This window comes from Petaurus breviceps, unplaced genomic scaffold (genome assembly GCF_028583685.1).
Source record: "Petaurus breviceps papuanus isolate PSGF00001 unplaced genomic scaffold, PetGlider_PUasm1.0 90633, whole genome shotgun sequence".
NCBI lineage: Eukaryota > Metazoa > Chordata > Mammalia > Diprotodontia > Petauridae > Petaurus > Petaurus breviceps.
Window position 1 is genome coordinate 3,778,812 of NW_027187293.1, and position 16,850 is coordinate 3,795,661.

The following is a 16,850-nucleotide window of genomic DNA, read 5'->3' on the forward strand; positions in this document are numbered from 1 at the left end:
AACTGGTGCTGTGCCCTCTGTCTGTGTATACCTGTACACATATATACACATATTCACAGATGTATTTATATGCCCATATACCCTCCTATATAGACATATATATATATATGTATACATAAATATATATATATGCATTTCTATTCCCTTCAACTATTTTCATACTGAGAAAAGTTTCATAAGTTACAATTATCATTTTTCCATGTAGCATTGTAAGTAGCTCAACTTTGATAGGTTCCTTATGAGTTCTTTTCCCTGTTTACCTTCTCATTCTTCTCTTGCTTCTTGTATCTGAATGTCAAATTTTCTATTCAACTCTGGTTTTTTCATCAAGAATGCTTGAAAGTCCTCTATTCCACTGAATTATCATATTTTCGCCTGAAACATGATGCTCAGTTTTGCTGATTTTAATCCCAGCTCCTTTGCCCTTTGGAATATCATATTCCAAGCCCTTCAATTCCTCAGTGTAGAAGCTACCAGATCCAGTGTTATCCTGATTGTGGTTACACAGTATTCAAATGGTTTCTTCCTGGCTGCTTGTAATATTTTCTCCTTGATTTGGGAATCCCGGAAGCTGTCTATAATATTCCTAGGAGTTTTCTTTTTGGGATCTTTTTCAGGAGGTGATCGGTGGATTCTTTCAACCTCTATTTTGCCATCTAGTTCTAAAACATCAGGGCACTTTTCCTTGAGAATTTCTTGAAGGATGATTTTTAGGTTCTTTCTCTGATCATGGCTTTCAGGTAGTTCAATAATTTTTAAATTATCTCTCCTGGATCTATTTTCCAGGTTAGTGGTTTTTTCAATGAGATTTTTCACATTGCCTTCTATTTTTTCATTTTTTGGGGTCTGTTTAATAGTATCTTGATTTCTCATAAAGTCACTAGCTTCCATTTGCTTCAATCTATTTCTAAAGAATGATTCTCTTCAGTGAGCTTTTGAGATTCTTTTTCCATCTGGCAAATTTGGCTTTTTTAGGCATTCTTCTCCTCATTAGCTTTTTGAGCCTCTTTTGCTATTTGAGTTAGTCTGTTTTTTAAGGTATTTTCTTCAGTCAGGTGATTGACTCTCATTTTATAATTTTCTTGTATCATTCTCATTTCTCTTCCCAATTCTTCCTCCTCTTCTCTTATTTGGTTTTCAAAATCCCTCTTAAGCTTCTCTATGTCCTGTAAGCAGTTTATTTTTTTCTTGGAAGCTTCTGGTGAAGGATTTCTGACTTCATTGTCTTCCTCCTGTTCCATGCTTTGATCCTTTTTGTCCCCAAATAGGAGTGTAAAGTTGGATTGCTCTGCTTGCTTTGCTTCCTTTCCTTCTATTTGATTTTTGAGCTTTTTGCCACAGTAGAACTCTGCTACCAGAGGGTGGAGCTTTGTCTCAAATTGCTGGAGATTTCTCAGCTGCTGGACCTGTTACTTGGCTGCCCTCTCAGAAGCCTCTACATGCTCTGGCACACTGGTCATGCACCCCAGGACTTCCACCCCAGACAATGACCCAGATCCAAGCAGGTTAAAGCAAGAACAGTTACCCTTCAGACTGGTCACTTGGTCCCCCTACAGTCTGCAGGCCAGGAGCTCCGAAGTAGCCAAGTGGCAGTGGCTGCCTCAGCAGTTCCTCACCCTGGGAGTAAAGGCTGGACCCCACTCCCTAACTCCCAGGTCCCAAAGTCCACACTGCACTTACCTCTCACTTTGTCTTTGGCATCTGTGGGTTGATAATTCTGGAAATTGCCATAGCTGCTGGTGATCTGAAGTCCCTCCAGTTGGCTGATTGTGGCCTCCCTGAGGCTAAAACCTTGGGCTTGTATGGGGCTGGGCTCAGATTCCAACACACTGTTCTTCATGCTTCTTGCCAGTCTGTCTTCAGCAGGATGTTAGCTTCTCTGTGTCATTTTGTGGGTTCTGCAGCTCCAAAATTTTTTAGAGTCATTTTTTACATGAATTGGAGGAGGTGGCAGCGGGAGCCCCACGGAAGTCCTGTTTTTCATGTCCAGTTTATTAATTGGCTTTTTCTCTATTTTAATGAAGTAAGCAATTAGAGATGTAAAATTTCCCCTAACTATTGCTTTGGCTGAATCTCATAAATTTTGGTATGTTGTCTCATTGTCTTTTTCTTTAATGAAATTATCAATTTTATTGTATTATTTATTCTTTGGCCCACTTGTATTTTGGGATTAGATTATTTAATTTACAATTAACTTTGAATCTCTCTTTCTGTTGTCCATTATTCAATGTACTTTTTATTGCATTATGATCTGAAAAAGATGTGCTTACTATTTCTGCTTCTCTGATTCTGATTTTGAGGTTTTTATGTCCTAATGCATGGTTAATTTTTGTGAAGATGTTATATACTGCTGAGAAAAAGCTATATTCCTTTCTACTCCCTATCATATCTAACTTTTCCAGAATTTTATTCACCTCCTTATCTTCTTTCTTACTTATTTTTTTGTGTGTGATTTATCTCATTCTAAAAGGGAGAACTTGAGGTCCCCCACTATGATAGTTTTATTATCTATTTTCTCCTATAACTCATTAAACTTCTCCTTCAAAAATTTAGATACCACATCATTTGGTGCATATATGTTTATTAGTGATAGGACTTCACTGTCTATGGTACTTTTCAGCAAGATATAGTTTCTTTCCTTATCTCTTTCAATAAGGTCTATTTTTGCCTTTGCTTTGTCTGAGATCATGAGTGCTACCTCTGTTTTCTGTTTCAGTTCAAGCGTAATAAATTCTGCTCTATCCTTCTACTTTTATCCTATATTTCTCTACTTGAAGTGAATTTCCTATAAACAACATATCGTAGGATTCTGATTTTCAATCCATTCTGGTATCTGCTTCCATTGTATGGGTCAGTTCATCCCATTCATATTTATAGTTATGATAAGTATGCATTTCCCTTCCTGATATTTTTTTTGCTTTTTTATCCATCTCTATCTTACCCCTACTCCTACCCTTTTCTTCCTCATAAGTGTTTTTCTTTTGATCACCACCTCCCCAATATGCCCTCCCTTTTATCAGTCCTCCCTTCTCTCTATTCTTCCCTATTACTCTCATTACTTTTTAACTTTCTTATAGGGTAAGATAGATTTCAATATCCAGCTGAGGTATGTATATTATTCCTTCTTTCAGCCAATTTTGATGAGAATAAGCTTTTCCCACCACCCCCATCCATCTTCTCCTTCATTATAATAGTTCTTTCATGCCTTTTTTATGTGGGATGGTTTACCTCATTCAATCTCCCCCCACCCCTTTTTCCTCCAGTGCAATTTTATTCTAATCCCTTTGTTTTTTCCCATCAAAGTCACCTTATCTCCATACTCTCTGTCTACATATTCTGCTTCTAATTGCTTTTACAGTAATAAAGTTAAGAGTTACAAATATTATCTGGCCATATAGAAATATAAAGTTTGACTTTATTGAATTCTTTATGTTTTCTCTTTCCCATTTCTTTTTTACCTTCTTATGTTTCCCTTGAATCTTGTATTTGGAGACCAAATCTTTTATTCAGCTCTAGTCTTTTAATTAGAAATGTCAGACAGTCTTCTATTTCATTACATATCCATTTTTAACCCCGGAAAGATTATATTCAATTTTGCTGGGTAGGTGATTCTTGGTTGTAATCCTAACTCCTTTAGTGTATCATCTTCCAAGCTCTCTGGATTTTTATATGGAAACTATCCAATCCTACGTAATCCTGACTTTAGCTCCATGATATTTGAAATGTTTCTTTTTGACTACTTACAATACTTTCTCCTTGAACTGTAAGCTCTCGAATTTGGCTATGATGTATCTGGATTTTTCATTTGGGGATCTCTTTCAGGTGGTGATCAGTGGATTCTTCCAATTTCTATTTTGCACTGTGGTCATAATATATCAGGGCAGGTTTCTTTGATAATTTTTTGAAAGATGTTTTCTAGGCTTTTTTTTATCATGTCTTTCAGGTAGTTTAATAAATCTTATATTATCTCTCCTGAATCAGTTGTTTTTTTCAGTGAGAAATTTCACTTTTTTTTTTTTAACATTTTTTCATTTTGTTTTACTGTATCTTGATGTCTCATAGTCATTAGTTTCCAGTGATTCAATTCTAAATTTTAAGGAATTATTTTCTTCCATCATCTTTTGTACTTACTTTTCTATTTGACCAATTCTATTCTTTAGGGAGTTATTTTCCTTGGTAAATTTTTTAAAATATCTTTTCCCATTATATTCACTCATTTCTTGATTCTCTTGCATTACTCTCATTTCATTCTCATTTTTTCTTTTACTTCTCTAATTTGCTTTTCAAAATCATTTTTAAGCTCTTCCAGGAATTCTTTTTGGGCCTGAGAACAAATTATACTTCTCTTCAAGGCTTCACATGTAGCCATTTGTACACTATTGTCCTCTTTTCAGTTTATGCCTTCATCCTGCCTTTCACGGTAGTAATTTTCTATGATCAAGCTCTTTTCATTTTTTTCTTATTTTTTTCTGCCTTTTTCATGACTTGGTGTTTTTATGTGAGAGTTAGGCTATGGTGTTGTATGGTCTCTAGGTTGTTGTTATTGTTTTTTTTTTTCCTAATGCTTTATTAACTTCTGGTTTACATCATTCATTTCTGCCAGATTTTGACTTATAAATTTTCTCCCTGTTTTCCCCCTACCCCCGCCCCCCAAATAGTGGTCCCACAGGATATCCCCTCTTCTAGTCTGTTCTCTCCCATATCTTCTCCCATACCCCCTTCGACTTTTCCAGTTGAGTATGGTGGATCTCTATGCCCCAGTGCCTGCATATCATATATATATATATATATATTTGAGTATTTGATTTTAAAACTTTGAATTCCAGATTCATTCCCTTCCTCCCTTGTCACCCACCCTTACTGGGAAGATAAGCAATTCAGTATAGGTTGTACACGTGTAGCTATGCAAAACATTACCATAGTAGATATACTGTAGAAGACGAACTATATTTCCCTCCCTCCTATCCCACCTCCCACTTGTTCTATTCTCTACTTTGATCCTGTCCCTTTTCAAAAATGGGGGCTTCTAACTTCCCTCCCCCCCAGCTTGCCCTTCCTTCCATCATCCCCCCTCTCATCTCCTACACCCCTACTCTCTTGTAGGGTGAGATACCCTATTTAGTGTGTTTGTCATTCCCTCCCTGAGCCAAATTCAATAAGAATAAGATTGACCCATTCCCTTTTGCTTTCCTGTTCTTCCACTCCATTGCAACCATTTCCCCCCAACTTTTCTATATGAGATAGTCTACCCCATTCTGTCTCTCCCCTTATCCTCTCACTATATTCCTTTCTCACCTCCCAATTTCACCTTTTAAGTATCATCCCTTCCTATTAAATTGGTCCTGTGCCCTCTATCTAAGTATACCTGTAAACATATACACACAATCACATATGTATTCATAGGCCCATATACCGTCCTATATATATATATATATATATATATATATATATATATATATATATATATATATATATATATATATATACACATACATATATATTTTATTCCCTTCAACTATTTTCATATTGAAAAATGTTTCATCAGTTATAATTATAATTTTTCCATGTATGAATGTAAATAGTTCAACTTTTCTTTTTAAGAAATTGGGGTTAAGTAACTTGCTCAAGGTTACACGGCCAGTTATTTCTGGGTGTGGTGCTAAGTGTCTGAGCCCAGATTCGATCCCCAGGTCATCCCGACACTGAGGCCGGTGCTCTTACTTGCTAAATAGTTCAACTTTGATAAGTTCCTTATGATTTTTTTTCCCTGTTTACCTTCTCATGCTTCTCTTGCTTCTTGTATCTGAATATCAAATTTTCTATTCAACTCTGGTTTTTTCATCAAGAATCCTTGAAAGTCCTCTATTCCACTGAATGACCATATTTACCCCTGAAACATGATGCTCAGTTTTGCTAGGTAGGTGACTCTTGGTTTAATCCCAGCTCCTCTGACCTCTGGAATATCATATTCCAAGACATTCGATGCCTCAGTGTAGACGCTGCCAGATCCTGTGTTATCCTGATTGTATTTCCACAATATTCAAATGGTTTCTTCATGGCTGCTTATAATATTCTCTCCTTCATCTGGGAATTTTGGGACCTGGCTACAATATTCCTAGGAGTTTTCTTTTTGGGATCTTTTTCAGGAGGTGATAGGTGGATTCTTTCAACCTCTATTTTGCCCTCTGGTTCTAAAACATGGCAGTTTTCCTTGAGAATTTCTTGGTGGATGATTTCTAGGTTCTTTCTCTGATCATGGCTTTCAGGTAGTTCAATAATTTTTAAATTATCTCTCCTGGATCTATTTTCCAGGTCAGTGGTTTTTCCCATAAGATATTTCACCTTGCCTTCTATTCTTTCATTTGTTTGGATCTGTTTAACAGCATCTTGATTTCTCATAAAGTCATTAGCTTCCATTTGCTCCAATCTAATTCTGAAGGAATGATTCTCCTCAGTGAGATTTTGAGATTCTTTTTGCATCTGGCAAATTCAGCTTTTTTAGGCATTCATCTCCTCATTGGCTTTTTGGTCCTCTTTTGCCATTTGAGTTAGTCTATTTTTTAAGGTACTATTTTCCTCTGTCAGGCTGTTGATTCTCATTTCATAATTTTCTTGCATCGTTCTCATTTCTCTTCCTAATTTTTCCTCCACTTCTCTTATTTTCTTCTTAAGGTCTCCTATGGCCTATAACTAGCTTCTATTTTTCTTGGAAGCTTTTGTTGCAGGAGTTCTTACTTCACTGTTTTCCTCCCATTCCATGCTTTGATTCTTTTTCTCCCCAAAATAGGAGTGCAAAGTTGGGCTGCTCTGTTTATTTTGTTTCCTTTGCCCGCTCATGTCACCGCTCAATCACTTGACCCCTGGGCTTTTTGCCACAGTAGGACTCTGCCACCAGACAAGGGAGCTTTGTCCCAAGTACTGGGGTTTTCTCAGCTGCCAAAGGTGTTAGTTGGGTGCCCTCTCTGAGGCTTCCACATGCTCTGGCAAGCTGGTCGCACACCCCAGGACTGCCACCCTAGACTGCAGTACAGATCCAAGCAGGTTAAAGCAACAGCGATTACCCCTCAGACTGGTCGCTCAATCCCCCTACATTCTGCAGGCCAGGAACTGAAGCTGCCATGTGGCGGCCGCACAGCCACGGTGCCTCAGTGGCTTCTTGCCCTAGGGGCAAAGGCCGACACACTCTCAACTACTGGATCCCAAAGTCCACACTACACTGACCTCTCACTTTGTCCTTTGCATCTATGGGTGGATAATTCTGGAAACTGCCACAGCTGCTGGTGATCTGAAGTCCCTCCAGCCAGTGGTTGGTCAGGTCTGCCCTGGGGCTAAAACCTCTGGCTGTGGCACAGGGTTGGGGTCAGTTCCCAGAGGGCTGCACTGGCCGATTCCTGCCTGCTGCGTGTCCTCAGCGGGAGGTTAGCTTCTCTATGTCATTTTGTGGGTTGTGTAGCTCCAAAGTTTGTTTGGAGTCCCCTTTTACATGAATTGGAGGTGGTGGGAGCAGGAGCTGAGTGGAAGTCCTGTTTCTACTCTGCTATCTTGACTCCACCACCCTGCCCCCAAAGTTTTTGTGCTAGGCCTTTGGGTCTTACTGGGCTTCAACTGCTTGCTTTCTCTGGAGGGCAGGCTTCCCTTCAGGCTTGTAGTGGGGCTGTGGGGCCTCCCCTGGGTGTGGAGTTCAGGGCTGGCCTGTTTCTGGGGTGGAGTATTGCTACTATGTTGCTGTGGAAACAAGATCTCTTTGCTTGTAGGCCCTAGGGGTGGGAATCTTACTGTTGGCCAGCCCCAGGGTAGGATTTCACTACTATTGGGATATACAATCCTGGTGGCTTGTGCTGGGGTTTGGGTAAGTGGGGTCTGACCTTGCTGAGCTACACAAACTGGTCACTTGCCTAGGAGGATCCTGGTTTGCAGGAGAGCAGGGCCTCACTGATAGATTACCCCAGGCTCAGAGCCCTGCTACAGGCTCCTTACTCTGAGGCTGGTTGATACTGTTGCCCTTGTCTCCTCTCACTCCAATTAGACAGACCTTTTCTACCAGGCTGATAAGCTGCTTCCCTGCTCCTAGATCAATTCTGGGGAAGTTTTTTAGTTGCTTGGGAGGGAATTTGGGAGGGCTTCAGAGTGTTCCTTCCTCTCTCTGTAATCTTTGCACCAGAAGTGCTCTCATTTCTAAACAGGGTAGCTAACTTTATTTGTTATAAAAATGCAGATTAATGTATAAATGTATTTAAAACCTACTATATTTGCAAATATGTTCACTCTTCTATTGTGTGTATGTCTTTCTCTCTCCATATATAAATATACACATACACACATATATATGTATACATCTAGATCTATTCAGATACCTATATAAAGGGATAGGAAGAGACAGAGGGAGAGAGATACAGAGAGAAGTAGGAAGGGAGAAGAATAGAAAAAGAGAGACAGAAAGAGAGGGACAGGTGTGTGTATGTGTTCACACTTCTTTCTATTACTCACATTTTCATAGAGGGCTTGAAGAGTCTCCAGGTCAACCACAGAATTATCCAAGTTCACAACAGCTATTTAAAAAAAAAGCAAAAAAGAAGTACTAGTTAGTTATAGAGATGATTATAAGCTAATTATGAAAAGTTACCTGATCATTTTAGTACACATAGCAAAATGGCTTCATAAATCTATAGTCATATACTATCAAGTTTTAGTTCAAATTATCCCACTAGGCCCAGCCCTAAAACCAAAAACCAGTGTTCTGATTTTTTGTCTGAAAATACAGACACAGGTATTGTGGTAAAAAGAAAACCAACAAGAAACATTAAAATCCTCATATATGCTATATACATATATATTGTCTCACAAATAGAGAAATCAGTGGCAAGCTATGCCCTGACATTTATGCCCTGATGAAAAAAATTAGAAAAATCTGTACCATGCCAGAAAAATAAGCAGCTTTTTCTTGTCACTGTTAGACTTCAGTCTTAAACTGATTAATACAGACATCACCCAGCTTACTTTAAAATACCTGACAAAGGTTAAATCTTCTATTACAAAACTGACAGGGTTAGTACAGACATAACATATGGTTTTCCTGTTGTCCATTAATATCAATTCTTTGATGTAGTATTCTGTGATTTAAAAGAATATAAAAGATACTTTCAAAAACTTTTTAAAATTGAGCCCAATACATTTTATACACAACTCAATTATGCATTCTAAGAAAAAGGCACTATATTTAGCTCATAATAAGGAAATTTAAAGATTATTTTAGTCTAAGAATTTATTATACACCATCCTTGTTTATTGATGTTCCTCATTTATATCTTATTTAGCCTAGTATTCAAATTAATTTGTAATAGTTAAATCGATAATTGATGGAAATGGGACAATTTAATCCAAATGTAAACTGTGTGCTAAGGAGAAAATTTGTCTCAGATTAAAGCCTTCCTAGAGCTAATCTGCAAAGTTTACTAGTAATGAGTTATCTACTTTATTTACTTATTCTCAATATTAGTGCTGTCCAATTCAGATACAAATGGAGGCCACTAAACTGCATGTAATGATCCCTGACAGTTGCATATTGACTTTGAAAATTTCATATTAATATTATCTATGATCTCCTGTATTTAAAGTTATTTTGTTAAACATTCCCCAATTAATATGTTTGGGGCTACACTAGGCAGTGATGCTGGTGTTTGATACCTCTATCTTATATTATATGGTATACCTCTAACCCCACAGAGCTTAAAACACAAATACCACATTATCTTAGGGACACTGGCAGCATATGTGGAATGCAGATAGTAAGCAGAATTGCTAAAAGAATGAGTAATTTGAACAAGATAATTTAGCACTTCTATGGTGAAGCTGCAGGTATGCCCCAGATACATCAGCAAGAATTATACCAAGGAAAACATGATACTTCCACTCATATGATAAACCCATTTTCACTTCCAGAGAGAACAAAATCTCAAATCTCTTATTTTCTTCACACTGACCTCTCAGCAAATCAATTCAACTCTGCACTGTGTTCTTCTCTTGAATCTTTGGCCTCCTTGTCATACTGGCTGATTAAGCCCTGCTGAGGGTTTGGCCTCAGCCTTGGGTCACTCCCATCATCTACCACTTTCACTCACATACACATGCTGCTGAACAAAGGTAGAAAACCATCCACTACAAATTTATGATGTACAGTTGTAATGGGAATGCAAATTTTAAAGATCTTCCCTGCCCCTAGGCTAAAGTGTACCTGGAGCCTGGGGTGGGAGGCTTGTTTTTCAGTAGATACTATCCTCCCCTGCTCAATAAACTCCAAAAGCTCACTTTTAATTTTAGGATCATATACAAAATCCTGTTTGACATTCAAAGGCCTTTATAATGTAGAACCTCTCCCTACCTTTCCTGTCTTCTTACACCTTATACCTCCCTTCAAACATAGTACTCTTTGCTCTAATGACACTAGCCTCCTTACTCTTCCATGAACAAGAAAGACACTCCATCTCTCAGATCCAAGTATTTAATTTCTCTGGTTGTCTCTCATTCCTAGAATGTTTTCCTTGCTCATCTTCGCCTCTGGTTTTCCTGGATTCCTTCAAATAAGTCCCAGCTAGAATTCTACAGAAAGCCTATCCCAATCCCTCTTAATTTGTGTGCCTTCCCCCCACTGTTAAGTATTTCCTACTTATCGTGTATATAGCTTGTGTGTATATATTTTCTTGTTGTCTCTCCCAAAAGATTGTGAGGTCCTCTCGGGCAAGGTCTGCCTTTTCTTTATATATCCAGTACTTATCAAAGTGCCTGGTACATGTATCAGTAGGTGCTTAATAGATGCTTATTGATTATTATTATAAAATAATAGTTAGTTCTTCATCTATAGGTCTTTGTTCCTCATTTATAAAATTAAGTCCGATTTTCTGTCTGGTAAGCATACAAAGATAAGAGCTCCACAGAGATGGACAAATGGGTTATCACTATTCACACACAATATTTATATCTCATTTTACCACTTGCAAAGTGATCTCACATAGATTATGCCATTTAATCCCCACAACAATGATTCTATAAGATAGTCAGGGCACAGATAATCAATCTTTTTATAGATGAGGAAAATTAGGTAAAGGGATATTAAATGGAGGTCATATAGCTTGTTTCATTGGAGCCAGGACATGTATCTATCCAGGTCTTCTGACTCCAAGTCCAGGGCTCCTTTAACAATGTCATGCTTTCTTCTAACTTTTTTCCATCTCCTCAATGAGTTTCATTTACCTGAACTGAGAACTGGGATACTAGGACATTCCATGAGGACCCATGCTTTACATATTGTAATACTGAGATTTAACATAAATTCCTGGCTTGGTTACTGCCTTGCTATATAACCACTGAATTTCACTTTTGGCCTATGGCTCAATTTCTTCCCCTATAAAAGAAGGAAAACACTACCCACATCTCCTGGGGTATGACACAATTAGCTCATTATGGAACTATAGCCAAATCTGTTTCAGTTAGCTCAAAATAGATGTTTTTTAAAATTTCATTTTGATCTATTTATTTACCAAATACACATTGAGGCACAGACATAATCTCAAAACAAGGAATAAATCCAAGAACTGGACAGGAAATCAGTGTTGTAATCTCTAATCATGATTACTTTATTCACTATAAATCATGGCCCCTTAAGAGTTGGCTAAATGATAATATGAATGCAATTAAGTATTAGAAGATAAATAGTTTTCACTCATCTTTTTTTTTCTTCCCTCTTTGTCCCAGGGTCTTCATAAATAGCATCAGTATCTGGGATTCATCACTATTCTAAACTGTCTATCCCTAAAATATCTATAAAGTAATTTTAGCTATATTCCTATAATGTACATAAAAAGAAATGTTACTCCTAATTTCACTAGAGTATCTGCTTTATTTTTATGTGAATGGGTTCATGGATCAGGAAAATGTCAAGAGGAAACACTGGATTTTTTAAAAGACCAGAATAGGAAGTTATTCACTTATTTAGATCATTGCTAACTTTTGAGGACAAAAATAATGTAAATATCTGAGGCGTTGATATGTGAATTTGGCTAGGTTCTATCTAGGATGATTAATCATTTTATGGCTTCACATTAACTTTAAGAAGATAAATAAGAATAAGTTACATTCTATGTAACAAACTTTCATCTTTGGTAACTTCTTTTTACACTTCATTCTATTACTCATTTGTGTCATTTTTAAAAAGAGGAGAACCATGGCTATATTTATTACTATAGAGGGATCACTTAAGTAAATGAGTTAATGAAAATGGAAGTGGATACTCTCAAAACTATTTCTATTTGGTTTAGATAGAAAGAAAATTTGCAGTCTATGGAAATATATCCTGGAGGAAAAGAGGTATGGAGAAGAAAGAGGAATAAGCTGGGAATATCAGGTAGAAACCAGTTGCATGATTATTTGCTTCTGAAAAATAAGAATTAAAATGATAAAGTATCAATTGTATGATCTCATCTTTAATACTTTGGTCCATTTGTTTCAGTTAGTTAAAAATGTGTGCTAATTTGGCCAAAATCACTGAATTCCATGATATTTTCAATGAATTATGCTACTATAAAATTAGAAGTGAAAAGTCCTTTTTTATAACCTCTAATTCATCTAGTTGCTTAATTTCAAGTATGCAATGTTAATTATATTCCAGAAATAATGCAAATTTACAAGACGTCCAATAACACTCTAGGAAATTATTTTCTCTTGTTCTCAAGGTAAGGTATTATACAGAAAAAAGCAGTATCATAAAAAGCCAGATAAAGTTATGAACAGAAAGCTGGGATATTTGTTCTGTAACTAATGATTATGCAAAAAGAGTCTCACACATGTATGACCCACAGATATCACCATAACATTCTTTGTACATTGGGTCTTTACTGTTATCTTATTTTCAGAATTCATTTGCTTTAGCACCAAGAAATATGACACATGATTCCTACTCTGACTTCCTACAATGTTAGAATCACCCAAGGATTAGCTAGAAAGCACTGTAACACTTCTGTTTGAATGTTTCTGTGATAAGAAAATGTCTGCCTGTGAGCTTTCAACAGAAAAGCTATGTGGAAAGTCAAGGATCATATTTTAAAAGCCTGTTTTAAAACAAATGTGTCCAGGAAAAAAGCAGTAAATTTCAATTATCCAAAGGGACTATAAACCCACACTTGAAAATAGTGCACATTTTTTCAGTTAGTCAGAGAAACTTACTTTACCTAGGAAATTCAACTGAGGAAGCTGATTTTTAGGAGTCTTTAAAACATACATCATTGTCAAAATCTCACTAGTCCTTGACATGAATTTCTATTTGAATCTTCTTGCCATGACCACATTTTTACATAATACATACTCTAGTCCTTCTGCCTGGTTCCCTTAACAATCTATAAGTATTTGATACACTTCACAGAGGTCTCATTCCATACTTAGGACCTGATAATAAAATTGAGAAAACTTGAGAATGAGAAACAGAATGAAGACAGGCAGATAACCTCTGCCCAATATTTTATTTATGCCTCATGATCCTAATATCATGGATTTTGTAATTTCTGCTAACTCATTATGGTTTGAATGAGTAAGTGATTCACCTTTGTCCAAGGACTTTACGAAAGCTTATAAAACCATCAACATAATCTGACTGCATTATGAGGCAAGACAATTACAAGAACATTTTCATGAAAGACTAATTTCAAGTATAAAAGATATATGGTTTCAAGAGTTATAACAAGGATGTCACACAGGCAAAGGCTTATTTAAATAACTGACTTGTATTGATAACATAATAGGGATCTAGTAAAATGGCACATGTTTTGTGCCAGTTTTTTAAAAAGACACATCTGAGGAAATATCAATAAATATTCAAGATATTTCATGTAGAAATAAAAGAATTACAGCACCTTAAGAGTTTGAAGAAAATTTCTCTTGAACATCCAGAAAAAAACTGTAATTATCCCTGCTATGTGCTGGTCATCCAGCTTCTACTACAATAACTCCATGTGTTCTGAAGTAGACCATTCCATTTTTTTAGAAGTCTCTTAGGAAATCTGCTTTTGAGGGGGTGGAGCCAAGATGGCAGAGCAAAAGCAGGAACTTGGCTGAGCTCCTGTTCCAACCTCCTCAAATACCTATAAAATATGATTCTAAACAAATTTTAGAGCTACAAAACTCACAAAGTGACAGAGAGAAACAAATCTCCTGCTGAAGGCAGCCTGGCAGACAAACAGGAATGTTCTTTTGCACCAAGCTTGAGCCAACTGGAGTGCCGAGTGAGCCACATGGGCCCAGGTCTGGGAAGGCCCCAACCAGTGGCACAGACTGGCCATAGTAGACTTCAGGAGAGTGAATCACTGGCAGCTGTGGCAGTTTCCAGACTTCTCAACACATAAACGCCAAAGAGAAAGTAAAAGGTCAGTGGGGAACCCTATTGGAACTGGATGACAGAAGAACTCAGTCTGGCCCCTGCCCCCAGGGGGAAAGGAGGCAGAGGTGTTTTGGTTGCAGTTGCTACCACATGGCTGCCACTGGAGCTCCTGGCCTGCAGATTGTAGGCTGACCAAGCAACCATTCAGAGGGTAATTGCTCTTGCTTTGACCTGCTTGGATCTGTGTCACAGCCTTGAGTGTTAGTCCTGGGGAAAGGAACACCAGTGTGCCAGAGCTTGTGTTGGCTGTAGAGAGGGCGCCCTCCCCAGAACTCTGACAACATTTGCAAAAATCCCAGCAATTTGGGACACAGCTCTCTCCACTCTGGATGCAGAGTTCTACCATGGCAAAGTGCTCAAAAGTAAAGTAATTGGCTGACAAGATGAAAAAGCAAAGGAAGTGCAATCAGAACATAGAATCATTTTTTGAAGTCAAAAAGGGTCAAAGCATGCAACCAGAAGAAGTCAACAAAGACAAAACTTCTGCATCACAAGCTTCCAAGAAAAGTACAAATTGGTCACTGGCCATGGAGGAGCTCAAGAAGGATTCTGAACCTCAAGTAAGAGAAGTGGAGGAAAAATTGGGAAGAGAAATGAGAATGATGCAAGAAAATCATAAAATGTGAGTCGACAGCCTGCTAAAGGAGACCTCCCAAAATACTGAAGAAAATAACACCTTAAAAATATACTAACTCAAATGGCAAAAGAGGTCCAAAAAGCCAATGAGGAGAAGAATACCTTAAAAAGTTAAATTGGCCATATGGAAAAGGAATTTCAAAAAATCACTGAAGAGAATAATTCCTTCCAAATTATATTGGAGCAAATGGAAGCTAATGACTTTACGAGAAATAAAGATACTATAAAAAGATCCAAACTAATGAAAAATAGAAGGCAATGTGAAATATCTCATTGGAAAAACTACTGACCTGGCAAATTGATCCAGGAGAGACAATTGAAAAATTATTGGACTACCTGAAAGCCAGGATAAAAAAAGAGCTTAGACATCATCCTTCAAGAAATTCTCAGGGAAAATTGCTCTGATATTCTAGAACCAGAGGGCAAAATAGTAATTGAAAGAATTCACTGATCACCTCTTGAAAAAGATCCCCAAAAGAAAACTCCTAGGAATATCATAGCCAAATTCCAGAGTTCCCAGGTCAAGGAGAAAATATTACAAGCTGTCAAGATGAAACAACTTGAGTATTATGGAAACAAGTCAGGGTAATGCAAGATCTAGCAGCTTCTACATTAAGGGATCAAAGGGCTTGGAATATGATATTCTGGAAGTCAAAGGAGCTAGAATTAAAACCAAAAATCATCTACCAAGCAAAACTGAGTATAATGCTTCAGGGGAAAATATAGTTATTCAATGAAATAGAGGACTTTAAAGTATTCTTGATGAAATAGCCAGAGCTAAACAGAAAATATGACTTTCAAATATAAGAAGCAAGAGAAGCATGAGAAGGTAAACAGGAAAAAGAAATCATAAGGAACTTATTAAAGTTGAACTATTTACATTCCTACATGGAAAAAACGATAATTTTAACTCATGAGACTTTTCTCAGCATGAGGATAGATGAAGGGAATACATATATTTCTATGTGTATATATATATATATATATATACACACACACACACATACATACATACATGTATGTATAGGAGGTTATATGTATGTATAAATACATATGTGAGTTGTATACAAAACAGGATTAGTTGAATAGGAAGGGATGATATCTAAAAAATAAAATTAAGATGTGAGAAAGGAATATAATGGGAGAAGGAAAATGGGAGAGATAGAATAGGGTTAGTTATCCCATATACAAGAGGCAAGAGAAAACTGTTAGAATGGAGGGGAAGAGCAGGAAGGTGAAAGGGAATGGGTCAACCTTACTCTCAATGAATTTGGCTTAAGGAGGAAATAACATACATACTCAATTGGGTATCTTACCCTACAGGAAAGTAGAGGGGAAGGGGATAAGAGCAGGGATGAAAGAAGGGAGGGTAGATTGGGGGAAAGGGCAGTTAGAAGCAAACACTTTTGAAAAGGGACAGGTCAAAGTAGAAAATAGAATAGGTGGGGCTGAGATCGTATGGAGGGAAAGATAGTTAGTCTGTCACGATATATCTACTATGGAAACATTTTGTGTAACTGCACATGTACAACCTATATTGAATTGCTTGTCTTCTCAGTGAGGGTAGGTGAGGAGGGAAGAAGGGAAAGAATCTGGAAATCAAAGTTTTAAAAACAAATGTTTAATTTTTTTAAAAATTGTGTGTTTTTTTACATGCAACTGGGAAACAAAATATATAGACACTGAGATACAGAAATCTATCTTGTCCAACAAGAACACTAGGGGGAGGGGTGGCTAGGTGGCACAGTGAATAGAGCACCGGCCCTGGAGTCAGGAGGACCTGAGTTCAAAT

The 16,850-nt window shown here is 37.2% G+C and overlaps 1 protein-coding gene across 1 annotated transcript in view; it reads right to left on the bottom strand.

Annotated features, from left to right (window-relative positions):
* FMN2 (formin 2) overlaps positions 1-16,850 on the bottom strand; it is a 494,077-nt gene that overhangs the window by 215,300 nt on the left and 261,927 nt on the right. Inside the window, 1 exon segment of the mRNA XM_069064483.1 lies at positions 8,488-8,549. Coding sequence (XP_068920584.1) covers positions 8,488-8,549 — 62 coding nt within the window.